The sequence below is a fragment of the Gopherus evgoodei genome, chromosome 1 (genome assembly GCF_007399415.2).
Source record: "Gopherus evgoodei ecotype Sinaloan lineage chromosome 1, rGopEvg1_v1.p, whole genome shotgun sequence".
Classification (NCBI taxonomy): Eukaryota; Metazoa; Chordata; order Testudines; family Testudinidae; genus Gopherus; species Gopherus evgoodei.
This window is the reverse complement of record NC_044322.1, coordinates 119,871,377-119,899,291: the sequence shown is the minus strand read 5'-3', so window position 1 is coordinate 119,899,291 and position 27,915 is coordinate 119,871,377. Positions and strand designations below refer to the sequence as shown.

At 38.0% G+C, this 27,915-nt stretch overlaps 1 protein-coding gene across 15 annotated transcripts in view; it reads right to left on the bottom strand.

Moving 5' to 3' along the window:
- Positions 1-877: 877 nt before the first annotated feature.
- Positions 878-27,915, bottom strand: part of INPP4A (inositol polyphosphate-4-phosphatase type I A) — a 192,930-nt gene continuing 165,892 nt past the window's right edge. For 9 of the 15 annotated variants that reach the window (XM_030570774.1, XM_030570742.1, XM_030570824.1 and 6 more), the window contains 8 exons: positions 26,547-26,719; positions 22,403-22,526; positions 21,022-21,148; positions 19,302-19,442; positions 18,619-18,716; positions 15,036-15,148; positions 14,243-14,397; positions 7,325-10,578 (listed from right to left, as the gene is read on the bottom strand). In XM_030570774.1, coding sequence (XP_030426634.1) covers positions 10,398-10,578; positions 14,243-14,397; positions 15,036-15,148; positions 18,619-18,716; positions 19,302-19,442; positions 21,022-21,148; positions 22,403-22,526; positions 26,547-26,719 — 1,112 coding nt within the window. In that variant the 3' untranslated portion in view covers positions 7,325-10,397. Of the gene's footprint in view, positions 3,900-7,323; positions 10,579-14,242; positions 14,398-15,035; positions 15,149-18,618; positions 18,717-19,301; positions 19,443-21,021; positions 21,149-22,402; positions 22,527-26,546; positions 26,720-27,915 lie in introns of those variants that run through there. The other 6 variants (XM_030570810.1, XM_030570838.1, XM_030570820.1 and 3 more) reach the window with 2 other exon arrangements.

The window sequence follows — 27,915 nt, the reverse complement described above, 5'->3', positions numbered from 1 at the left end:
TTGTATCAAGCTAGAAGCCTACTAATGATTTTTTTGCCTTCCGCCAATCAGGAATTTTTACACTTGGCAATTATGTATTCTTTCCCCATTTTGGATGATGCTGAACATTGTTTGGTTGTTTTCTGTTACTGTTGTCCTTCCATTGTGTGTAGAAAAATAATCTTTCCAAAAACAAATACAATTGCATTTGCCATTCTTCAAACAAAAAATAATGCGGTGAACATGAAAAGCTTTTGCTTAATTCATACAGAATTTATTGCAACTGAAACCAAAATGAAGTTCACGCACTCAAAAGGGACCCTGTTCCCCTCAAGATCTAATTTATTTGGATGGTGAGGAAAGGGACTTGCAAGCAGAACGTTTGTACTATGTAAACAATGAATACCAGTCTATTCAGGGCAGGGAAGTAGCAGAGGAAACAGGGAGGGATCAAATAGGTAAAGTTGTTCCAGAGCCAAGCTGACTGCAGTGGAAGCAGGAACAAGAGAAGAGATTATATAATAGAAGGGAAGCAGCAAACAGAGTGAGGATGGATTGGGAAGTTAGAGAAACTGTGGAGATGTGGTGGCATAAACCACCTCATTTAGCTTGTTGCTAAATGTCACTGTGGAGACTACCCAGAATACTAGACTGAATTTGTGTCTGGTTTAACTACACAGACAGCTATTCTTCTACAGTGTACACAATGTTTTCGCATGATCTAAAAAATAAATAGCTCCATTTTATTCATATAAATGTGTAAAACATATCCATAAAAGATCCAGTGCCTTCCCCATTAGATAAATGTTATCAGATAGGTCAAGTTTGGAGCCAAAGACCTTGACAGTATTGATTTATCTTAAACTGATGCATTTAAAAACAAATCACCATCTCAATATTCTTGTCAGTTTTTTATTTTTTCATCCTAAAGACGAGCACATATACAGCATACATGGATTGGATGAACTAGGAATATATAAAACACTAACCATATGTTTATGATATATTAATACTGCCCAAAACCAAATAAATAAAAATATTTCAGTGCACAAAGCTTGGCAAATACAACGGTGTTGGGACAAAACAGTATTGTATTATACAATAACTTTACATATATAAATGAAACAAAAGGCAACTGTGCTGTGGGTGCTTTCACAGAACATACACAGAACATACCTGGCAACATTTTTTTAACCTTAGTATGTTTTATAATTTAAAAAAGTACTTAAAAAAAACATTAGACAGAACTTCATTTTACAATAATCCTTAATGTCTTTCCTGTGCAACAGAAAAGCTTAAACTCTCATGTGAAGGTTCCTATACGTTTAAAGTTTCACAGTTTTTCTTGTTAGATGAACTGCTCAAAATCTTACTGTTCAATATGCCCTCTAAGCAAGCCTATTTATGTGCATGTAATAGCAATGTTGTATATATAAACTATTAGCCGAACAATGATGCTTTACATGAAGTATATTGAAATTGGAATATTCTCCACAAAATAATGCAGTACTTAAGTTTGGTATTCCACTGCTTTAAAAAGGTGAGCAAAAAGCATGCACATAAAGAGTTTAGGAATCATTTAGATTAAGTGTGTATACAAAATAAATAAAGGCCACTATAATTTAGAGTGAATTTAATTATTAAGGAGTCCATAATACTAGTGAACAGCTCTAGTAATTGTAATAACTCTCTTGCATTATTCCCCCTCCAAAATTAAACACAGCATTCCTGTGTAACAATGTAAGAATTTATATATATGCTTAACTACATGATTGAAAAATATATGAAATAAACTGATCAACTAAATGTCACCAGTGAGAAACTGTTGAGTTCTACAGAGTACAGATTACACAAAAAGAAATGTGGCATTTATTAATGGAATAGGGATTGCAGGTTTAACAGAATGAATGATAGATCCAAAGAATCCTTACTGAAAAAAAATTTTTTTTACATGTATTTGTTTTATACATTGTCAAAAAACAAACACAGGTTGTTTCATTTGGGGTGAACAGAGCAAGTGGAGTTCCCAAGCATTGTTTATGGTATAGCCATAAATTAATTATTCAAAACAGGGGCAAGATAATTAATACTTTTTACAGACTTCTAGACCTATGCATATGTTACACAATATTTGTCATTTTGTTATCTTAGTAAGGTTGAAATAATAATAAAAAGCTAGTTCAGCAAAACAGTCTAACTGGCATGTGTGACACATTATTAAATGTTGAACAGCAAAAAGCAAAACGTGAAAACTACGGTACTTAAACCCCCAGAATGTATATGGGAGCAGAATGAACATGATCGACAGAGCAGCGAGAACACACACAAACACCAGGAAGACAGAGAAAGAAATAAGGAACTGCCACATACATACCTGGCTGTTGCTATTCTATTCTGAATAAACTGACTGTATTTCCCATTCTAAAGCCTACTTCCTTAGAATCCAAAGTGGAGGGAGGACTTGACTATTGTATATTGGGCTAAATGTGGCTAGGGAAGATTAATCCTCATAAAATCTGGAAATTAATGTTTACATTCATTTTTTAGAATGTATACCCTTTACAGAGACTATTTTCAAGGAAATTTGTTGAACATTTCTTATTGGATGCTTATCTGGTCATTTTAGTCATGAGATGGAATAAGTATGAGATTTTAACACATTAACAGTTACTTTGTATCAAAATAGGACATTGCTAGATTCACCAGAAATATACGTTATGATAATCATAATCCTTGCACATTATTCTGACAGAGCTCAGCTGGGCAAAATGCAATGCTAAACAGAAACACATTTTTGTTATACAATGATTGGGCAGTGGTGGGCATTTACAGAGCACTGTTGGGTTAGCAGGTATGGAAAATATCATCAAAAAAATTTCAGATACTAACATGATTGACCTGAAGTGATATAAAAAGCCATGGAAAAATGTGTTACTTAATACACAATACTATGAAATTTACTGACTTGCCTGTTATACTATAAGTTACTATAAGTAATGGGGAGATAAAACTGTATTTGAATTTTGTTTGTTTGCATTTGATTAGTAGTGAGCGCTACCACATAAATGTTCAAAAAATTTTAAAAGTTTCTGAAATCAAATAAGGTGATTATGAGTCCAATCCTGCTCCCACTAAAGTCAATGGGAGCTTTGGATTGAGCTGGAGCAGGGTAAGACTTCATGTCAGTATCTGGCTTTGTATATTACTAACTCCATATATGAAAGAGAGCATTATATATACACAGTAAAACATTTTAAGCTCCTGACTTTTATTGTGCTGACATTCTTTTTTAAAAATTAAACCGTTGTTGCCCGATTGTAACAATTCATTCTACACTCATCAGACTGCCCAGGGTCCAATTAATTTACTATTTACAACACTGAGGTTTTATTCTCAGTTTTAAAAAGTATTACGAAAAGCTTAATCTCAAGTTAACTCAGTATAAAAAGATGTTATGTGAAACACCTGCTTAAGTGCCATTCATAAAGTCCTTGACCATTCTGGAGGTACCAAGCTATTTCCATTTAGGTAATTATTCAGTGCTACAGTATTTGTGCATTTTACATACACTAAAGGCTATTTAAACGGGCAGAGCGTCATCAAGCTAATCTCAAACTAAAGTGTCAGAATAATCTTCATAAATTCCAATTCAATAAAGTAACATGCTCAATATAACCTAGTGAAATGCACAAAAATTGGTTATCTTATCTTGATGACAGATTCATATATTAAACTAGAGTGTATCCCCCTGTTTTAATGGAACAGCCAATTACAGGACACAGTATGCTTATGTTTCAACTTTTCCATAAGTTCCTTCTGGAGGCCTGTAATGCTTTGGGAAAGCCTTCAGTTGCAGGGAATTAAATGCATACTTGCGACATCCAACATTCTTCATTGTATTTTCTCTTCGACAACCCTCACTGGGGAAAAAAACAAGCACAAAAAATGACAGCAGTAAAAAGGAAAATAAACAAATAAAAGACTTAAACTAAGATGAAATAAACTGGTTATTTCATAGCATTAAAAAAAGTTGATTAGTTTCAATGGATGTTTGGATCATTTGCTATTGCAAATATTAAAAATGGTGGATCATTAAACAATGCTATTAAGAAGCACATAGAATGGACACATGCTATGTTTAATTGCTAGTTTTGCATTTCTAAAAAGCAGCAGTGTATCTAATGGAACAAACCTTTTATATTTGAGATGGTTTCATGTATTTCAGGGTACTTTTACTGAGAAGTTTAAATGCCATTTCATTGCACGTGGAATCCAAAAAACCTGCTGAAATACAGTTCTGCTAATCTGTTAGTAAATTAAGTTGAAAAAGAAAAACTGCTGATCTCTGAACAGAATTTTTAAAATAATTTTATTGTTCCCTGTATGCCAGTATTATCAAAGCTTACTTAAAGAGTGAATACAAAAATAATGACTTTTCAGATAACTTTGCATGCACAAATTAATTTGAAAATTAACAAACTGTACTAGCAGAATCTAAATCCTGAAACCGCAGCTTTGTATGGGTACAAAAAAGATTGGCTCCATGTACTGTCATCCCACAAAACTGCTCAGAGTTTAGATTGCAAACCTTAAATGTTGCTATGCAGTTGCTCCATACCATGAGTAGGCTCTGTGCTATAATGAAAGCTACCCCAGCTATATGGCTTCTATATAATGGTTCTGAAATCTACTGCAAAGTCCCTTTGATTATATGCAAAATCCTTGTTTTCCAAAAACAGACTTACAAAGAGGAAGCACTTTTTAAAAAATGTAGGTTACAAATTAACTTAGATTCTCATGAGAATGTTTTCTTCTCTCTACTGCAGAAGGTAAAAATGGATAATGATAATGATTTAATGCTCTAGCTTGATGGCAAAATGTACATACCATCATCTTATGGCTCAAAGGCTACATTATTCCTGTTTTAAAGACAGATGAAAAGCAGCATATAACATACCCCAGATAAACCATAGTGACTTAACTTAAAAGGTTGCTTTGAGTTTTGTTTACTTTTAAAAATCTTCTTCCAACATTGGCTTATGCTCATTGCTGGACTTACTTGATTTTGATTAATTAAACTGGCTGTAATTTTATTAGTTGTTGCCTGTTTTAAATGCATTTAGCATTCTTAAGTTTGTCTCCTAAAGCCATCCTATTTAAAGTTTGAGGATTGCCTACTACAAATGTGAAGTAACTATTTTTTAATAGTATGGATCTCAATATGTACATTACACCATTATTTTGTGTTTTACACAAAATACCGCAAAAGTTGTTACAGCCAATTAAGTGAGTGAGATATATTGTGAAAATTTCTTGAATATATTTTCATGTCATGGACTTGAATTGCTTCAAAGGAGTTATTAAAATACATTTCCATAAATGATTTGCTTTCATTTTCTCTCCTTTTCTTGGACAAATTGTTTTTTTTTTAATTGTAATTAAAACATTAAGTTTAATTGTGCAATGGTCTATATTATTATGTTCACCACTTTTACAAGGCTAGGATAAATTTTGTACAAAGTATGCCTTGTGAAATCAGTTGAAAACTCAATCTGCTGAACATTATTGTTTGCTGATCATTATTGTCCTGGTAAAATGCGTGCATCAACATTGTATGTGAAATTATAAGATTTGGCTGTATAGCATTGTTATACATGTTGCAAGGTTAAGAAAAGCAGGCCCAAAAAAGTTTTTCAGAGACAAAGACACACTGACACTCCAGCCAGGTGTTAAACAGCTATCACCTGCTTAAGCAGCTAGTCTCCAGCAATGGGAAGGTGTGAATAAGATAGACTACTTGTCACCTACACTCCAGCTGGGGGCAATCCTCAAAGAGGGGAGGGTGGTATAAGAATGAGAGACTGTGGCTTCCCATTTACCTCATTCCTCCTTTATCTCTGCTCATAATATCAACCACTGTCAAAGAACTGAACTAAGGGGGCAGCATTTCAGGCTGAAAGGAGACCCAGCCTGTGAAATTTACTGCAGCGTATGGTGAGACAAAACCTTTTGGTTTTAAGTTCACTTAGCTTGTTAAGTTAGGTATTAGCTTGCATTTTACTCTTTTATTTTCTTCTGTAACCAACCCTGACTTTTACGCATCATCACTTGTAATCACTGAAAATCTATCTTTCTGTAGTTAATAAACTTATCTTATTGTTTTATCTTAACCAGTGTGTTTGGATTACAGTATATGCGAAGCTCCATTTGGGATGACAAGGCTGGTACATTATCATTTTCCTTTGATGAAATGAGAGACTTCCTATGAGCTTGTACAGAAGGGTACTGAGCAGTACGAGATGCAGATTTCTGGAGGAACAAGGCTGGGACTAAGAATTTGTCGGTGTCGCCCTATACGTAATTCATGAATGACTGGTCAGAGCGCTCATGTAATTTATCTGGAAGTGATTTTGAATACTTAAGGCTGTGTGAACAGACCAGGAATGGATGTTCCGACAGCAAAGGGTAAAAGACACCCCAGGCTAGAAAATTAAGCTGTTCAGCTGTCCATATTGTACCCTGGGTAATGTCACAAAGAGACAGTAGCATGGGACTGTCATAAACAGATAGCTAAGGGTTAACGTCTCTTTCACCTGAAGCACCTGACCAGAGGACCAATCAGGAAACCGGATTTTTTCAACTTTGGGTGGAGGGAATTTTGTGTCTGAGGTCTTTGCCTGCCTGCCTGCTTTCTCTGAGCTTTGGAGAAGTAGTTTCTGCTTTCTAATCTTTTGTTTCTAAGTGTAAGGACAAAGAGATCAGATAGTAAGTTATATGGTTTCTTTTCTTTGGTATTTGCATGAATATAAGTGCTGAAGTGCTTTGATTTGTATTCTTTTTGAATAAGGCTGTTTATTCATATTTCTTTTAAGCAATTAACCCTGTATTTGTCACCTTAATACAGAGAGACCATTTGTATGTATTTTTCTTTCTTTTTCATATAAAGTTTTCTTTACTGGGAAATTTCAGGGAAATTGAGTCTGTACTCACCAGGGAATTGGTGGGAGGAAGAAATCAGGGTGAGATCTGTGTGTGTTGGATTTGCTAGCCTGATTTTGCATTCCCTCTGGGTGAAGAGGAAAGTGCTTTTGTTTCCAGGACTGGAAACGGAGAGGGGGAGTCACTCTGTTTGGATTCACAGAGCTTGTGTCTGTGTATCTCTCAAGGAGCACCTGGAGGGGGGAAGGGAAAAAGGATTATTTCCCTTTGTTGTGAGACTCAAGGGATTTGGGTCTTGGGGTCCCCAGGGAAGGTTTTTCAGGGGGACCAGAGTGCCCCAAAACACTCTAATTTTTTGGGTGGTGGCAGCAAGTACCAGGTCCAAGCTGGTAACTAAGCTTGGAGGTTTTCATGCTAACCCCCATATTTTGGACGCTAAGGTCCAAATCTGGGACTAGAGTTATGATAGGGACACAAACCAGAAAGTTAGGGTATTCAATGGTAAGTTTAGCACTGTTCAGAATTCATCCCACCATGACCAGTTATTGCACACGTCTGAAGTGAGTCACAGTAATGGTGCTGCAAGGGCTTTTTCCCCCTCCTGTGAAGAATGTGAAGACAAGATATAATGTGCTATCACGTATCATCTTCTGTGCCAGATTTTTAGCTGCTATATATCATCAACGTCAATGGAACTATGACAGTTTATATCAGCTGAGGACATGGCTGTTTGACTAGAAACAATGGAGACCAGAAATATTAATTCATGACTTATTTTTCCTTAGGTGACGTAAGAGTGAACATAAATCCCTATTTCACCATCGAGATTCCTAGACACAACTGAATGAGTTGGTAACAGAATACTACACCAACTGGTATCGAGCTTCCTTAATTTTATTAGCTTTAGTCCTACCTTTAGTATAATCTTAAATATGATCTAAAATATATTTTGATATGTGACCACAAAGGCATAACAATAATTGTTATTTTTACCTTAAATGTAGGGGTTATCTTTGCCTTAAATTAATTAAAATATATCACACCTTAACCCTAGTACCTGTCAACATTTAATTAAACGAATGAGAAACCTCCTGCCCAAAGGTAACCAGCTGAATTGTAAAGGTACAGTATTGCTCCTTCATGCCACCACCCAAAGTTACTAAAAGGTGTTCTAAAATGCAAAGAATGGAGACCTTGTGCTGCTTAATACATCTCAGCTAATGGCACTTATGTTTATTACACTGTCATCGATATGACATAACAGTCATCTCCTCATTAGAGATCCTATGCACAGGTTCAGATCGAGCAAGGTGTCAAGTAGTCATATGAAGTGCTGACCTTCCTCAACTGAGCATCCGCTGAGTATATTGGGAATTCAGGCACTGTGCAAGATTGAGACTGTAGTGAAGAACCAGAATCTTAATTATGTGATAGTTTTTGTGAAGAATTAATTTCTTCTGGTCGAGGTATGTTGGCAGAATGCACGAAGCTTTTCAGCTTTGGAGACCTGAGTTTAAATATAGCCTAGGTCACAAAGGATGAAATCTAGGCCCAAAGAAATGAAATTGAATTAAGTAGGCCTAGGGTTTAACCCAAAGTGAGACTAATCAGCTTCTTAAATTAGAGTTCGATCTTGTAAGACGATGAGCACGTTGGTCTCAGTCCAGCAAAGCATTTAAACATGCTTAATTTTAAGCACATGAATATTCACGGACTTCTATGGGACTTGTCATGTTCAAAGTTAAGCACATACTTCCCAGACTGGGCTAGCGTGCTTAGCATTTTGCTGGATCAAGGCCTTTGTCTGTACTGGATGCTTATTCACATAATAAAAACACAGAATTTGGCACAAAAGGCAGGCTGTTCAGGGGACAAATAAGGCTAGAATTAGAAGTGTGTGAAGATCAGGACTGAGATGTAGTGGCAGATGCAGAGTAATTTATACCTGCCACCAATCAGCTTTGTATTTTCCATTACTGGAATGCCATGGTTTCAATTTCATCAGCAATAAGCTTTCCCAAATTCATTCCAGGTTGTTTTTTTTAAATGAAATATAAATTTAAATAGATTCGCCTTTTTAAAAAAACATAAAAGAGGGTATCTGGGGTATGGAAGTCAGGAGACATTGTACTGTACAATCTGATTTGGTGAAGACATAAAAGAAAATATAGCCATGTACTTTCTGATTTAGTTATAACAGGAAATTAAACATTTCCTGAATTTAAGAGTCTATTCTAAACTCAAAATTACATAGCTGCTTTTTCATCTTGCATTATTACTGGTCAGAAATGCTTCTAAAAACATCAAAATGAATATAATAGTTACAGTTATCTAGGCTTTCTGAATGCTGTATGTGCCTATTTGGGCTAATTATAATGATGATAGAAATTACATATTAACTCACTGTCATCTGTTTACCCAGGTACTTATGTGGCTCCCATAACCATAATATCTGTGCACATATAGCAAATATTTAAGAATAGAAACAACAGTAATATTTTGCCTATTGTCACTGCACAAAACCCAAATGCTTTGCCTTTGTAGTTCAGTGTAACCACACTAAGGGAGGTAACTAATATACCTCTTTTCTTGCCTGGTATATTATATGTCAACATAATTAATTTATAAGTTATTATCCTGATTGAGAATTCTCTTTTTTATAATTTAAAAACGGAGCCTCTTTCCCCAAGGAGGAATAAAAGAACAACGGATCACTATTAGTCTATTTTTACTACATACTCTCCTTTTCTGAGAGTCAGTCACTTAAATAGGCTACAGAAATGTATACCAGTAAACATAATGGAATAATATTGCATGCAGTACACTGCAATTCAAGGGTTTTTTTGAGCGGGTACAGTATATGCTATTGAAATAGATTTAAACATGAGAAAGGAACAAAACTATGGGTTCTGCAAACTGTTTACTACTGTAATTTAGCGATTATGCTTTGAAATGGAAGTAGAAAGTGTCAGATTTATTTAGTTACATTTGTTATAAACCCCACCTATTTTAAATTTTTCTCTTCCTACCTCATAAAAATGAAAGGCAAGGTTAGCATACACTTAAAGATTATACAAAAAGATATAAATTCTTTTCAGACAGAGTTCCTTTCTCTGGAATACATGAAACAAGTAACACAAAACTGTATATATGAGAGAGACTCTTAGATCTGAATGTAAGAGAAATATTTGGTAAGAGAAACTGATCTTCAGGCCAGCTAAAGTAACGAGGTAACAGCCAACTTCAGACTATGTTACAAGCACTGAAAGCATAACAGTGGTTTAAACTTTCAATACAATTCCTCTTGATAAAATAATTTGATGTATATTTACAGTTTAGTACAATATAAACGTAAAATTGTAAGGCATAATAATAATTCTTGGCAGACATTGCTATGACACATTCCTTTGTCCAGCAGGTATCAGGTGGCAATACATATTTAAGCACTTTATCTATTTTTGTTTTATTTAAGCTTGTCTTCATTTGCAACGTAATCGGGCCACCAGGTATGCTACGCTCAGAAATAGCCACACAATCAGTAAATTGGGGCTCAGAGCTAGTAAAGGAAAAGAGTAGAGGAGGCTGGGGTCTAGCCCGAAATCTCGGATGGGCACCAAGCCACTCAAGTTCTTCTGGGTGACTACCTCCCGTGTTCCAATGCTGTGAAAAGGAAGAAGTTTGGGAGAAGGGAAAATAAAACAGGAAGGAAGGCAGACATGCAACACATGTATCAAAAGAGATGGGAAAACAAGGTGACCAAGAAGTGAAATGAAAAACATGGAAGAAGCCACAACAAAATCAAAACATGGAGTAAAGGAAGAGTGGAGTAATGCCAAAAAAATCACCACAATTACAGATAAAAGGAGAGAGAAAGAGAATAAAAAGAGAAAAATAAGAAAAAATACTGTAGTCTACTGAAAAGAAATACATGTAGGTTGAACAAGAATGGTTTTCCATGTTCATTCTCTCAATTGGCCAAGCAATATTCCATGCTGCCCTACCATGCTTCCACATGCTGCAAAAAAATGAAGCTTTGAAAAGCAACCTGAACATGAATAACCATTGTAGTATTTGACCCTTTCAAACATGCTTCAATGCGAGTTGCAGTGAATTAAACAGCCTCTGATCTGTCTATTACAATGCAACAGATCAGATATTGTGCTTCAAATTGAATTATGCTTATTCTCAAAATGCTTTTCAAACACACATTTGAGCAGTGTTTGATTTACGCAACTGCGGACAATGGGCAGTGGGGGAATTCCCAGGACTCAGAATAATCGTCTCAAATGGACCCTCACAGCCCAGACTGTTTTTGAGCCAAGAGGGCCAACAGCAGAGAACACCTGTCCAGGTTAGCTGAGGTTTCTCAGCCCAGCTCTTCGTTTTAGATCACTATTCTGTTCTTACTACTGTCCTTCTCAATGTGAAAGCCACAAACACCTGCAATTTTGGGGCTTAATCTTGTGAGTAACAAGTGCCTCTGTGCAAGGTGCTGAGCAACCTCAATTCTCTTTGGCAGCTAGGAACTTCCTGGAGGTCCCACAGGTAAGCAGGAATGAGGTGGACAGATGAAATTCTCTGTCTCCCCGCAACCCTTGGAAAGAGAGCAGGCATAGAAAAATGCTCAAAGCAACTTCCTCTGCCTGGCCTGCTGCTGGTGAAGAATGGTGGTGGACTGAGGAGGAGTGTATATGTGAAGTTAGGGTACGAAAAGGTGAATTTACTTGGGATAAGTGAGTGGGAATCAATATGTATTGGGGGCAAAATAAATGGAGGGAGAATGCTGGTGAGTGGATGAGGGGAATGTAAATGGATTTGGGTGGGAGTAGGGGAGGCAGTGAACAGAGAGCTAGAACTGAATGGAAAATGTGATCAGTGTTAGAGAGAGAGCTTAGACTGAATGGGTTGGGTGAGAGACAAGGAAAAGCTTTTTGATCTTGGAAGATGAGAGGAAAAGAAGCAGAATATGGGGCAGGAGAGAGAGAGAAGACAACATGAGGTAAAGAAGAGGGAAGGAAGGAAGAAGCAGCACTGAAAGTGACAGGAAGACATACATCAAGGTTGAAAACCAGAGAATGGAAAATGAAGAGAAGGATGGGAAAAGAAAAAGAAAGAACAGGAGATGTAGAGCTTGTCTACACTTGAAATGCTACAGCAGCATGGCTGAACCACTGCAGTTGCGCCACTGTGGCACTTAGTGTAAACGCTACCTGTGCTGACAGGAGGGGTTCTCCTGTCGCCCTAGGTAATCCACTGCCCCAAGAGGCAGTAGCTAGGTTGACAGAAGAATTCTTCCATCGATTCAGTGCTGCCTATACTGGGGATTAGATCAGCTTAATTACACCACTCATGGATATGGATTTTTCACTTCTCTGAGCAACAAAATTAAGCTGACAATTTTCTAGGGAAGACCAGGCCATAGCAAGTCACCTCTTTACCAACTCATGTAACATAAAACTGAATACCACTGGCATCCAGGTTAGTTAGACTTATTCCAGGCTCATGCAGACACTCCTAAAGAGCAAAAAATTCTACATTTGGAACATACTACATTATGCCTAATAGTATGTGTTTCATTTATAATATATGGAGATATATACCTGTCTCATAGAACTGGAAGGGACCCTGAAAGGTCATTGAGTCCAGCCCCCTGCCTTCACTAGCAGGACTAAGTACTGATTTTGCCCCAGATCCCTAAGTGGACCCCTCAAGGACTGAACTCACAACCCTGGGTTTAGCAGGCCAATGCTCAAACCACTGAGCTATCCCTCCCCCACATTTGACAAAGTGAAACGTTCATAGTGAGAATAACTCTACGAAGGAAAGAGAAATGGAGGAGGAAAATTCTTCACTAATCTGGTACTTGAATGTGGCCTAAGACTAACTGCAAAATTTTATTTTAAAAACAGATCAATTTCCCTCCATGTTATCCTTTAATGATGGTTAGTACCACTGAAAAGATCCAATTTAGTTACACTAAAAAGGAATTATACTGCTGACTGAGATTAGATCCAAATACCTTGAATGACAGTCAGACTTCAGATCTGGGGGTGTCTGGCTTTACTAGCCTTTTGTTTGGTGTTTTGTACAGAATTTCTGCCATATAGTACTTTGTAACATTTTTACTACTTAAGGTGCTGTGTCAAGATACCTCAACTTCTAACATCAAGGGATAACTTGTCTTTAAATGCACAAGTTTCATACATAGCATGAATGAATCCAGTATCACAAAGCCATTAAACTAAGTGAGAAAAAGAAAGACTACAGGCAACCAATAAAATCTAGGAGTGAAATCATTTAAAAAACAAAATTTAGCAGATTAAGAGGCTGCAGCTGCTATCATGTAAAGTATTTTCTTGTAGGCAATTGAAGAATAAGAAAGGGTCAAACAGCAAAAACATACAGAAAGGATAAGAGAATTGAACACTTTAGAGAATTTGGTGAGAAGACACACAGTACAGTATGTTCAGTAAGAGTGAATGTCAAAAACAGGACTCAACAGCATTGTTGAACTACATTAATAGAGACTAAAACTGGATTTCTTATCCTTTCTTTTGGTATGTGAAATATGGCGTTTTCCAGCAGTGCTTGAAACAAGGCATTGAACAACAACAAATAGATTTTTTTTTTGTTTTTTTTTTGTTTTTTTTAGTATTTAACTCGGCAAACATGTCTGCTGCTTCAGAATACAGAACATAGTTAAATTGATATGACAACAGAACATTGACAGGTTTTGATGGGGTTTGGTTGCTGTATCATGAAACACTCAAAATGACAATTTGCCCAGTGAGCAAACTGTTTCACTGCTAAAGAGTAAGCATAGCAAACCAGTGCAACCTGCAGATGCATACACTTCACATAAGAAAGAACAGAGAGGTCATCTCTGAGAAAACCTCCTGATCAAAAACTAAATTAAAAAGATAGCACCATAATGGCAGACAAGGGAATGTCACAATCATTGTGACTTTCAAGTAGGCATTAGTCTTCTATGCTCAACTGGTAGCTCAGCACTGACAGTCTGTTTGAAAGGTCTCTCTTATGTGCTTCTCTGAACACTTCCAATACGCTGTCGAAAACTAAGGTTACAAATTGTTTATTGCCCTTTAAAGAGCACCTTGTGCAAATTTGGCAATAATCAATTTTACTTTGCACAGGTCAAGGAATTTAAGAGAGATGGTCTGACAGCCAACTATAGCCTGTGGGGTTTATTTTACTTTATTTTTTGATGGAACTGATCCTTTCCCAAAAAGAGACAACCACTCATCTGCAGTTTACATGGATTCTGAATTAGGAATAAGTGACTAGTGAGCAGTCCAACTCTTACCTCCTCATGCACTCCAGTGCCTGGGTGAAGACCTGAGGAGCCATTCCATGTTCATGCTGCAGGATCAAACACTGCTCTAGGGTCACTGACATGGCTGTCCTGTCCTTGGCACTTTTACAACTTGTAAATCGAACACCGTTTAGTCTCCGGCATATCTAGAGGTGGGATATACAATTCATCATTTCTTCTTTGTGGGAAACACTCTGGCTAAGAGAACACACTTATTGTCCCTCTCCCCAGCCCCCTTGTAATAGAAATTGCATTTTGCATCAGCTCACATTTTAGATCTCTGATGTCAAAAGTCTTAGTATTAGAGGCAGCGTGATGGAACCACTGTACCTTTAGTTATGGTGTTGGGAGAAAAAATTATTTTGGAAAGATATTTCACCAAGATGATAATAAGATTTGTCTTTAATTTTTGACAGAGCTTTTAGATAGTGTTTTACATTTTTAATCTAGTGATTTCTGACATCTGCTTGTCAGACTGGTCTCTATTATTCTAGAGGCCAGAGGAGAATGGTGCAAGAGTTACTGTGGAAAGACATCTTCCAACCCTTCAACCAAAACACCCTCTAACATCTGTGTGAAGAATTTATTGGATTTAAAAGTGGATACTTTCCTTTCCAACCTTAGAGACTTGAGGTAGGGGCCACTTAAAAATCTACTTGCAAGACAACTGGGAAATTTGGAAATATAGGTTACAAAAATAAACTTGAAAGAAGAAAGGGGAGTATATACTGTATATATACAAAAAATACTGTCAGAGCGTGGTAATAATTAGAATGATAAATACCTCAGCAGCTTGCCAAAGAATATCAACATTCTTATTTTTTCTTGCATGTACATTCTGTCCCAAAAACCTTAACAGTTCAGGCAGGCACGTCTGACTACGAGAACGAGGTAGGCCTACAAAATAAAAACAACTCCTATTTGTTAGTGGCCATTGGTTACACAATGACATTTTCACAGGAATTCAGTTTCTGGGAAACCAGAATCTGAGTGCAAAGTAATCACACAGGAAAACAGGATCGGTTTACTATCCTATATGTTGGGTATCATATTTCCCTCCTCAAGTGGCCATAGTGGATTGGACCTGTTCCTGCAAGAACTCTGGAAATCTCATTTTACATTCTGTCCTCCCTTCAATGTCCAACATCACAGTATCCACAAACTTTCAGATTCCTGTCAGCATCATTCAGCTGGTCAGAGAAGCCATTACTGAGTGAAGCGAGGCACTCTCCCTGCAGGACTTAGCATTCTGTGGATTGTTTATTAGTACTGAACTAAAAATTAATTAAGGTCCTTGATTAGACTTCCTACTGAAGGAAACAGCCCTTCGAAATGCCATGGAAATTTCAATAGTCATCTCTATTCATAAACCAAGCCTTATATATCATTTAGTACATAAGTATCAAGGTCCTGTACAGCAATTACTACATCGTTGTACACATCCTAAAGCTGCAACTGGATAAATGAGGTGATATATACTGTTAGAGAATTATTATCTGACAAAATAAACATGCTGTGAACCATGTGATTCAGTTATTGGACCACGTCTCTTCTCTCAAATGGTACCAAGGCACAAGCAAGTCATGAGAATAGCTACTCCTAATGGTCTACCCTGCTGGCTCCCTACACAGAGAGACTGCCTGCTGTGGGGAGGGTGTACAGGCTGCCATTCCAAATGTTTCTCAACAGTCCAAGAGGATAAAATGCAGGAGAAACACACTTCATATCCTCTCTCCAACCAGGAGTAATTCATGCTTCAGCGATCCTGAAGTGCTTGGATCCTACAAGTCTGGAGGGTCCTGCAGGAAGTTTCTTCTGACAATAGCAGAAAACCTGAGAAGTTGCTTCTGGGACGCATTTACCCTGGTTGACTCCTCCTGAGTCTCCATTTAAGTGATCTTGTGTCTCCCAGAGCACTCGTCCCTTGAACAAAGGACCAGCAGTTTCCCCAATGGCCACTCATCCTTTGCACTTATGTAGTTACTGATACCAACCATCTGCTTTGCAGCCCCACGTCAGCTGGGGAAATTGTTAGACACTCTCCTTGCTCTGCCTGAGCTGGGCATGGGCTCATGGAAAATAGTGCCTGTTTCAGCTTGTAACCCTACTTAAATATTGCCGCTCTGTGCTTGGAACAGAAGCAGAAAGAGAACTGCCCTCACTTCGTTCCCTCCTGTAAGCACACACCTGGTTTTACCCCAGCTTTTCACACGATGTCCCAGAAACTTCTTTTGAGGCACCTGAAATTTCCCAGTTTTTCACATCACTAATCAGAGTATCTGGTTAATATATAATCACAAAACAGTTGTTCAAGATGTATTGTAATACCAAGCAGATTTTATCCCTGGTAAACACAGAGCAAATAGTCCAGTGGCAGGAAAACCAGTGTGATGAATGGTACTTGGAGTGAAGAGAAAAGCCAAATGGGTCTAGACACTATCAAAGCTGTTCTTTTGCTCAAAGTGCATATTAGTGACACTTTCTATGCTTCAAGATAAATTTACTCGGAACACTAAGTTACTATAAGACAGCTTCTAGTGCAGAAAATATGTACGTGGTAGTATTGAGGTGGAAGCTGGAATTATGGCACCAGACCCCACTTTTAACAATAAGATGTACTTTAGCATTGTGAAATAGTCATTCAAATGACAAAAGACACTATCACAAAGGTGTCTTAGGGTTTTAATTCTGAAAGTATCATACCTCCTTCCAGCCCTACAAAGTACACAAACAAGAGAGGTGTGGGAGAGGAGGACACTCTGAAGGTAAGGGGAGGGACAATGAAAAAAAGATGGAGCTGCAGTGAGTGTCAGAAAGAGACTAGGGAAGATCAGAAGAAGATAAAGACTGGTGAACAAGATGACAGGACTTGGTCTGTTCTTTCTAGCTTAGTTGGTCTCTCGCAGGGGGAGGAAAACAGACTGCAGGATAAGGAATGCTTGGGAAAGAAAGAGTGAGAGCTAGCAAGAGGCAGAACTAAATGAGCCAAGGGAGAGAGAAGGGAGAGGAGTGAACAAAACAAGAGAGGACACAATTGGAGAGGGAAGAAAAAATGACTTGAATGACTCCTCACACCGAGAAGAAAACAAAGAAGAACGAAGAGAGAAGAAAAATAAGACATTGAAAAAAGCAAGAAAGAGTCCTGTGGCACCTTATAGACTAACAGACGTATTGGAGCATAAGCTTTCGTGGGTGAATACCCACTTCATCTGACAAAGTGGGTATTCACCCATGAAAGCCCATGCTCCAATATGTCTGTTAGTCTATAAAGTGCCACAGGACTCTTTCTTGCTTTTTACAGATCCAGAATAATACGGCTATCCCTCTGATACAGGATATTGAAAGTTAATTATTTTTTATTATTTAACGTGGCACCAAAATATTAAAATTAAATGTAGGGTTTTTTTTAGGTAAAGTCTTCTCAGAATATGATTACACAGGACTAATGGGAACTTGGAGACAGGGGGCCAGATGCTGTTCTCAGCTGCACCAGGATAAATCCAGTATAACTAAGAATGCAATCTGGCCCGACGGTGATTAAAAAGATGGGCAGTGTCCCATGTTCCTCTGTGCAAGGGAGGAAGGGGATAACATGCCTTAGTTTGGGGAAGGAGGGATCTCCCTAGCGTTGTTACTGGCCTTTCGAATGCTTATGTATTTGTTTTTGTGTGTATGTGTCTGATGCAAATCCCATAAACGTGGTTTGGAACCCAATGGTTTTTGTATATGGAAAAAGGAAAGGTTGTGACTTCAAAGTTGTGCCAACTAACTTCTATCTTATTTTGTGGTTCCACGCATATATACTTACACCCTGCCTCCAGATAAAAGAATAAGAAAAATGTACAAGAAGTTTGCCCTCATACAGGGTGGAATTTTGACTTGCAGCCTCCATACCTGCTCTAGCAACTGGTTCTCCACTCTTTGAAGCAACCTCGCTGGCTACAAATGCTATCATTTCACAGGAGCTTAAAAGGAAAAAGACAGGAGGAATGGTGTGTGTCCAAGGTGTGGTGTCTTGATCTCACAACAGATTTCATGCATGTGGCGAATACTACCATAGTAGCAGGCAGAGTTTCTGCCATGGTACCAGCCGTGAAAATATTCACTTGTATAATTTTCCCCCAGCAGCCATACATTTTATAAATAAATATACCACTCATAGAAGGATAAAAGTTCGATCAGAGTGAGCCACAAATCATTTTATATAACGCTATTTAACTCTGAAATTGCAACACAGTTTCATCACTGCTCTGGTGCCATTGAAACTGGAGTAGTTTCAACATTTAAACAATTAATTTGATACAAACTAATCAGCTATTTAAATGAAAAATACTAGGTCTACCTGCTATAAGTCACTGAGTACTTACAATCATCGGGCAAAACTTCCTTGAACTGCTCAAAATAGGAATTCAACCGAACTAAACTCTCCATATTAATTATTTCTTGTAACGAGGTGTCTCCAAACCTTTAAAGATGAGAAAAGGGCATAACATTAGCCCAGAGATACGTTTACTCCTTTTCTTTTCTGACATTTAAACATGAGAGGGTGACTTAAAGATTCAACCTGTGAAATTCCTGAAAGTTCAATCCTCCACTCAGATAGTGAGGAGTGCAGCATAAAAAGCTAAAGAGATTTATTCCAGGAGTAAAATCATATGTAGGTGCATATACACACTCTCAGGCTTTGGCAGTTAATACTTAAAATCTTGGTTTCTCTATCTTTCAATATTAAAAGCCCATTTATTTGGAAATTTCAAGTTAATTTGGTTTGGGAAAATACCATCTGAAACTTTTGCAGAGAACTTTTGCCCTGTTGTCTTGCCAGAGACAGGTAAAAGGGATACAAAACAACAATGAGCAGGATTAAGGAGGAGGCTGTAGTCACTGATCCAAAGATACGTGACTGAGAAACATGCCTTTATTTATCCAGCATTTATTTTCTTTTATGACAATAATGCAAGGTATTCCATCATGGCAGAAATGTATTTCCAGCAGGGTAAAAGATTATCTCACATCATTTAAGCTTGAATTTTTGTGATTGGATATGTACTTCTCTGCTAGGGTTTGCTGCTCATTGATTCCCACGTTGAAAAGAACAGGCTGAACTCTCAGTAGCATGCCGCTCTGAATCTCCCGTGGCAACGAATCAAACAAGGCGCTTGGCAAAGGAATCCTCACATTAAATCCATCACTTCAAACAAACAAATGGAAAATTTTACAACTATGGCATTTGCTTACTGATCTATATTTTTAAAAATGTGACATCTCTTTTTGCAAAGAATAATAGCTGAACATACAGCAAATTAATAGGGTGTCAAAGACATGCTAGTGCTTTTAAGCTTCATACTGGTCAGAAAGCAATTTAAAAACTGCAGCATTCAGCTTATGTCCTGGTGTGTTTACCTTTTGTGTTTTATCTGTTTACCTTGCTGTCAACAATTAGTTTTCATTTAATTTAGTACTGCAGAGTGTGCATGGCTCTGGGAGAACAAGCTGGATTTTATAGTGTGCCTCACACATCATCAACAGTCCGGTAACTTTGATTTCAAAATCTTTATTACTGATGATGATACAGAAGCAAGAAGAACCCACTTGACTTACAAGCACCAGATTGAATTTGCAGGACTGGCATTTATGGGCTGGAGGGTGGTGTACATGTAAAAAAGGCAATTTGATACAGAGGTCAATGAGAGAACAAATACAGAATCTTTACAATTATTTTTCTGACCACAATGATACTTTAAAAGCTTTCAACCACTGTGCTAAGGAGCCTATGAAAATATTATATTAAAAAAGTCAGTCTGTCTTGCATTGGATGGAGGGGGAAGAGAGTATAGTTTAGGCCAAATTTGCAGTTTTTAGTGGACAGAAGCAGAACACACAAACAGCAATTTCCCCTCAACATAAAGCTAACACCACAAAAATGACATATGGTTTTAGAAATGATGCTTCATTTTCTGTAATCTAACTGAAGGTGAAAAGACATGTTCATGGCTACATTTAATGTCCTCAATACCATGTTTTGCCCTTGTATTGGTTTTAAATCACATATTTCCTGTATTTTTCTTCTCTTATTGGACTAAAAGTATCTCATTTAAAATCTCAATTAAATTGTAAAGAAACTCATTTAGTTCAGTGAGGGTCCTGCCCTTCCCTAGCTAAAGCCCTGATTCCTATACCAGTTCCCTCTGGGCAGATCCCTGCATTCATGCAGAGTCCTGCTGATTTCAATGAGACTCTGCTTGGGTGCAAGGATCTGCTGGTATTGTGCCAGGAGCAGGACTGTGGCCTAACTGACTAGGTGGCAGGTTGAAGTGTCCGATTCAATGTGTTGTTCTGGCGGTGTGAAAGCTTTGCTATTCTCACCAGATTAAAGCTGTAACAAATCCTAGTGTATATTGGAAAACTGCCTTTTGTTAATTCAAACAGACTTTTTATTTTTTGATCTGTTTAGGATGAACTTCAAAAATGCTTGAAAACCTTGTGATTATGAAAAGCCAGGACAATTTAATATTTACACGTTAACAAGTTTGTCATCTTTCTGGAGTCATCTTGTTATGCACTTTTCAGTTTGGCTGTTTGTAAAATAAAGCAATAATAAAAATTAATCAAGATCAGTTTCAAAATCATTCTATTTGAAATGCTGAGATTGTAAAATATATCCAGATATTGGCTGTTTTGCACTTGAGGTTCAAGTATATTTTTAATCTTTCCTTCTTCTAGCCCCACTGCCCCCCTTCTCCTCTGTTTGGGTTTACTTTTTTTTTTACCGATTTCCTGTAATGACTGGCAGCATGTCAGCAGATGCACTTGATGTGGCCTGAGTTACTTTAAAGGTTACATTTCTCAAATCCATTATTCCCAAATTCATGTCCTCCAGCATTGCCAGCTCTTCACCTAAATCAAGGAGCAGAAAAGTGAATTGCAGTAATTACTTTCCATAAATAAACAATTTGCTCTTATCTAGTCTCAAATACACACTTGATATGATTGGGGTTCACCAGCATTCTGAAGAAATTAGGAGACCCTTATCCTTCAACTGGATCTACATGGGTAACCCCTTGCTTCCATGCTAAAAACCTTAGACATTAATGAGCCTCCCACAAACACAAAGATAAGTAAAAGTTGATCTGACTGCAGGACTGGAGTCTTAACTGGCTTTATGAATCTTGGTAAAGATGGAAAACACATCCGTGGCTACAGCCTTAAAGTATACTTTATGTTTTTTTTTCCATTGATAAATAATGTTAGTAAATGCTTCAGAGGCTGGTCATATCCATAAGCACGGTGTTCTGTCAATTTGTCATCAGCTCAAAAAGCATTAATTCCATATGTCACGGAGTGTGGGGAGTCCAGTCCTGCACCCCTCTTCCTGGGACCCGCTGTGACTTTTAGCCAGCCAGTAAAACAGAAGGTTTATTGACAACAGGAACACAGGTTACAGCAGAGCTTGCAGGCATAGTCAGGACCCCTCCATCGAGTCCTTCTGGGCTTTCAGGGTGCTTGGATCCTAGCTAGGATACCCTGAATTCCGCCCACACAGCCCCAAGCCCAAACTCAAACTGCTTCCCTCTTTGCCACTCCCTTCCTTTGTCCCCCTTCCCGGGCAAAGGTGTTGACCTTTCCCCTCCCTTACCTAGCTCAGGTTACAGGCTCCGTATCGTCCATCCCCTAAAGTCCTCTCCTGCTCTCCCATTCCCCACACAGACAGCCTCTACTCCATCACAACATACTGCACAGTAGTATGAGTGGATCTGGATTTATTCATAGAGTCATACTCCTAATACTTCTTCAGTCTCTCTATTATGTATTTAAGGGGGTTCAAGAAATTGCAAATTGTATTTTTTGTAAGTAGTTCCTCTTAACTTGGTTGGAGTTTAATTCCATTTCTCTTCAGAAAAGAACAAGTATGATCAAGTAACCACAGTCTTATTTTATGAAATATAAATCATTTAAATGAAAGAAATACAAAGCTTCTATTTCAGGAGCTGAATAAATATTTAAACTATAATTTTGGTTTATAGTTCAAAATTCTTTTTTGTTGCTGAACTGCAAATTATTCCAAAAGCTGCACACTCATTTTGCAACTGTGGCCTATATTAAGCTGAAACTGTCAATTTATAAACAATGTCCCATGCAGAGTAACTTTACCATATGTGCTCAAAAGGCTTTCAAACTGCGCCAGCAGACCAATGGTGTAGAGCTGCCTTAGGAATCCATCATCATGCAGGCAGTTCCTCAGCTTGATAATGAAACCACAAATAAGAGCTGTCAGCTACAGAAGAGAAGAAATGCAAAAGTAAAATAACTAGAAAACGTGAGTCTCTAATCCAAAATGAAAGCATTATAGTATCTAAGAGATGCTGTAACAGCTGTCAAACTGATATTCTTTTTCTTTAGAAGTGACACTCCTTCCTCACAGTTCAAGAGAAATATTAATAAAAAAATGGGAAATATTTTATTTGATTTACAGGGACTCCTGTTGCCTTCAGGTCTATTAGTTTTGTTCACACGACCAGTTGTATCAGAATCTAAGTTGTAATAATTAATCTCCAAGATTTCCTTGGAAAACAATTTCAATTACAGGTGTAAAAGACACAACTAGTTTTAACTCTGAAACTTAGATTTAATATTAATAACATAAATTATTCCACCGTTTCAAAAAAAAAAAAAAAGTTTAAAAGGCTACAATGCCTGTTTTTTTATGCAAACATTTCCCTGTAGTGTTGTGAACACCTGCTGACTTCAGCGGAAGCAGCTGGTCTGAGCACTTCTCAGGATCAGGTCCCAATACAGTGGTGGATCTTAATTCCGTGTTTGTAACAACACAGTAATTTCCAATGCAACTGACTGATGCCACTAACACAGGATTTATGATTTCACTGCAGAATTAGGCCAAAGGAAATGATTGATTTATGAGGGGGAATTTTTTTGTACTCAAAAACACAGGGGATGGGGATCATTTCACCTGAATGAAGATTACTAAGGTCTGTTTGAAGTATTTAAACTAAGTAACAGTTACTATAAAATTAAACTTGATGATTTGAGGTTATTAGACAAAATAAAACTAGAGCAAAAAGATTTAAAATCATAAGGAATATCTGCAAGGAGAATTTGAGTATGTTTTGTTCTATGGTGTGCAGTGAGTTAGCAGAATGATCCTCCAATTTAGCTGATGTCAAGGAGCACTGATGTGTTTAAGCAAAGACTGTGTGACTGTGACAGGGCATAGAATAACCTATTTGCCTACTCATCAATGGCAAGTTGTCAGCTTTCCCTAGTGAACAGGAGGAAAGTAAGTATCAATTACTCAAAATTTAAGCTTTAATTTAAAATATTATGGCACCCAATTGTAGCAAATGTGAACCAATACTCAGACATCTGAAACTGAACCCTAGAGGAAATATCTACCTGAGTCAGCAGGGAGATTGCTCCAGTACCTGTGCTGCTGCTCCTGCTAAGAGCTATGCCAAGCTGCAGCTGAGTGAAAACTGACTCCCATCAAGTTTTCATTTCTACTATTCAAAACCCCAAGGGCAGCAGCAAAACTAACAATAATCATGTCGGTTTCACTCTGCTGTTGTTTGGGAGAGCTAGGAGAAACAGCAGAGACAGGCTCTGGAGCTATTCACAGAGCGAGAAGATCCTGGAAAACAGAAGCCAGAGGGGGAGGGCAGAAGGCACAGAGTAGTCAGGAGACTATGGGCAAGTCTACACTACAGTGCTATATTGGCGCAGCTGCACCGCTGTACCACATGTGCTGAAGACACACTATACCGACGGGAGAGCGCTCTCCCATCGGTATAATTACTCCACCTTAGTGAAGCGCAGAAGCAATGTCAGTGGGAGACGCTGTCCTGCTGACATAGCACCGGTGTAGACAGCATTTAGGCCAATCTAATTTGCGTCGATCGGGGGGTGACTTTTTCACACCCCTGAGTGATATAAGTTAGAACAACTTAAGTGGTAGCGTAGATGGGCTGGATCAGGTGAGAGAAGAGTGTGTGAAAGCTTCTTCTGTCTTTCAGCAGACGGACATGTGGGAAGCCCTTCAAATTTATCAGACAACTTCTAGTCAGAGGCAGACATGAAAGTCTGGGCCCCCAAGCAGGGCTCAGGAACAGTACTTGAGTAGAAATCCAAGCACCCTCACCTTTCCAAGCAGCTGGGGTTGGGAGCTGGAAGCCTCTCCAGGGAACTACCCTAAATCATGTCTACACTGCAGTCAGAGGTGTGACTGCAGCTCAGCTACACATACCCACTCTAGCTTAATCTATCTCACTAAAAATAGCAGCAAAGATGTGGCAGCGCAGGCTGCTGTGCATGCAGTACGACTGAATGCCCAGAGGAACCCAGAAGGGCTTCTAATAGCCCATGCAGCCATGACTTCACTGCTATTTTTAGCTGTGCTGACTAGGTAGTGCATGTATGCCTACACAAACTTCAAATTACACCTTCGACTATGGCATAGCCATAGCCTTAGACATTGTTGGTTCCCTCCTCCTCAAATCCTTTGACTGATATCTGATACATTCTGGAGCCCTGCTTTAAGTAACATATGAAAAATCATGTGTGTCAGTTTTGCACTTGATGCAGGCAATAATGTACTGCAGGTCAGGAAGAAATGTTTTGCTGATCATATTTTCTTCTCCCTCCACCGCTTCTGTTTGTTTTTTATGTACAAAATATAACTTCATTCAAAAACAAAACAATGTAAAATTTTAGAGTCTGCAAGTCCACTCAGTCCTACATCTTGTTCAGCCAATTGCTTAGACAAACAAGTTTATTTACATTTGCAGGAGATAATGTTGCCTGCTTCCTGTTATAATGTTACCGGAAAGTGAGAACAGGTGTTCTCATGGCACTGCTGTAGCCAGTGTGGCAAGATATTTATGTGCCAGATGCACTAAAGAGTCATACGTCCCTTCATGCTTCAACCACCATTCCAGGGGACATGCATCCACGCTGATCATGGGTAATGCTCAACAACCATCCAAAGCAGTGTAGACCAACACACGTTTATTTTCATTATCTGAGTCAGATGCCACCAGCAGAAGGTTGATTTTCTTTTCTGATGGTTCAGATTCTGTAGTTTCTGCATCGGAGTGTTGCTCTTTTAAGACTTCTGAAAGCATGCTCCATATCTCATCCCGCTCATATTTTGGAAGGCACTTCAGAGTCTTAAACCCTGTGTCGAGTGCTGTAGCTATCTTCAGAAATCTCACATTGGTACCTTCTTTGTGTTTTGTGAGCACAGCAGTGACAATATTCTTAAAATGAACAATGTGCTGGGTCATCATCCGAGACTACTATAACATTAAATATATGGTAGGATGTGGGTAAAACAGAGCAGGGGACATACAATTCTCCCCCCAAGAAGTTCAGTCACAAATTTAATTAATGCATTTTTTTTTAAATGAGCGTCATCAGCATGGAAGCATGTCCTCTGGAATTGCGGCCAAAGCATGAAGGGGCATTTGAATGTTTAGCATATTGGGCATGTAAATATCTTACAATGCCAGCAACAAAAGTGCCGTGCAAATGCCTGTTCTCACTTTCTGGTGACACTGTAAATCAGAAGAGGGCAGCATTATCTCCTTTAAATGTAAACAAACTTGTTTGTCTTAGCGATTGGCTGACCAAGAAGTAGGACTGAGTGGACTTGTAGGCTCTGAAGTTTTACACTGTTTTGGTTATTAGTGCAGTTATGTAACAAAAAAAATCAACACTTGTAAATTGCATTTTCACGACAAAGAGATTGCACTATAGTACTTGTATGAGGTGAACTGAAAAATACTATTTCTTTTGTTTATCATTTACAGTGCAAATATTTGTAATAAAAATAATATACACTTTGATTTCAATGACAATACAGAATACAATATATATGAAAATATAGAAAAACATGAAAATATTTAATAAATTTAAATTGGTATTCTATTGTTTAACAGTGCATTTAAAACTGCAATTAACGATGATTATTTTTTTTAAGCACGATTAATTTTTTTTAATTAACTGCGTGAATTAACTGTGATTAATCAACAACTCTACTAAACTGGCATAATTTTTAAATGAATATACAGGACAGAGATGGCAGACAATTCATTTTATTGGTAGATACCTATATGCAGTACTATTTTTCAGTGCACAAGAGGGGAGGCTGCATTTGATTTCTATACTGCTGTTAAGACAATAAGTATAAAAGATTATCAGTTCTAACCACATTAATCTCTCAGATTCTTAAAAACCCACCACAAGTCTAACTGTAATCACGTCAGGCAACTTTCTTGCTTACAGTTTGGCAGAAGACAACATCCCTGCGATATTGAAGGCTCAGGCACAGAGCTATTGTAGGAGCGCTATCCTGCATTAACAAAAAGACCATAGCTTTCTTTGCCTTGTCACTCATCATGGCTACACAGTCTGTGAGTGTTGTCAGCAACGGGTAAAGAGCCTCACTCCATTCACCTGGTTAAAAAAAATTAAAAAGACATTTTAAATACTTTTATTTTGAAAAAGAACAAAATGGTAAAGCCATTGTCCTAAGAAACTTTCTGGCTCAATTTAAAGTAGAACACTATTGATAACAGGCATTTAGCATAGTCTAATAGCAGCTTATTTTTCCTGGCTGGCCCATTTATTTCCAGTGCTATTCAGCACCATACTGTAACGTGCTTAAAAGAATTGTTATTACAACAGAACAATAAAGAAGGATCTCCTGTGTAAGGCTGGGGTGGTGGACATTCATGAGCATATACTAGCTGCCATATTTGCCTACAGAGAGCAGGCAGCAGATTAACTGATTTATAAAGCACTATTCAAGGGGAGGAAGATAGGAGGAAAGAAAGCCGAATTGTATTCTGTAACAGATACACAGTATAGCTAATTGCTACTAAATTTCTTCTGCTCCTTGGCATCTAAAGGGCTTCTCCTAAATCTATTTTACCCTTGTGTGGTACTTACATGGCCCCCAGCACCACCGCAACTGAGCCCCTCATAACTGTCAATGTATTTATCCTCATAACACCCCTGTGATGTAGGGAAGTCCTATTATCCCCATTTTACAGCAAGATTAAGTGATTTCCCTAAGGTCACCATGAAGCCAGTGACAGAGCAGGGAACTGAACCTAAGTTTCCAGATTCCCATGCTAGTACCCTAACCATTGCACCATTCTTCCTCTCTAAAACTCATGTACCATAAAAAGCCCCAGTAGTTCAGTTTTTCCATTATTCTACTTCCTTCCCTCCCCCCACATCTTAACCATCCTTCAGTTTTTTAAGCCCACTTTCATCATTCCGTGAAAAGAAGTTAATCAGACACTGTGTCAAAACTTTTTCCATAGTACAAGACAGGATAGAAAGGTGTTCTGCTTTTGGTCTTTTAAAAAAAAAATAGAAATTTAAAAAGGGAAAACTGCTATTTAAATCAGTTTTATTTTTAACATACAGTACAGTCCAAAAATGGAAGTCATACCACCACCAGACTAGCTGGCCGCACCATACAAGGTGATGTACAGATCATAATCATGCAAGAACAGGATCATTCCAGGCCTCTGACAGGAAGCTGTTCAGGACTTCAATTGAAGTCTATGGTTAAGAGCCAACAACAATACAATTTTCCCTGATAACCATCCAAGGAGGGAAGTTATGGAAACTTGCTAACA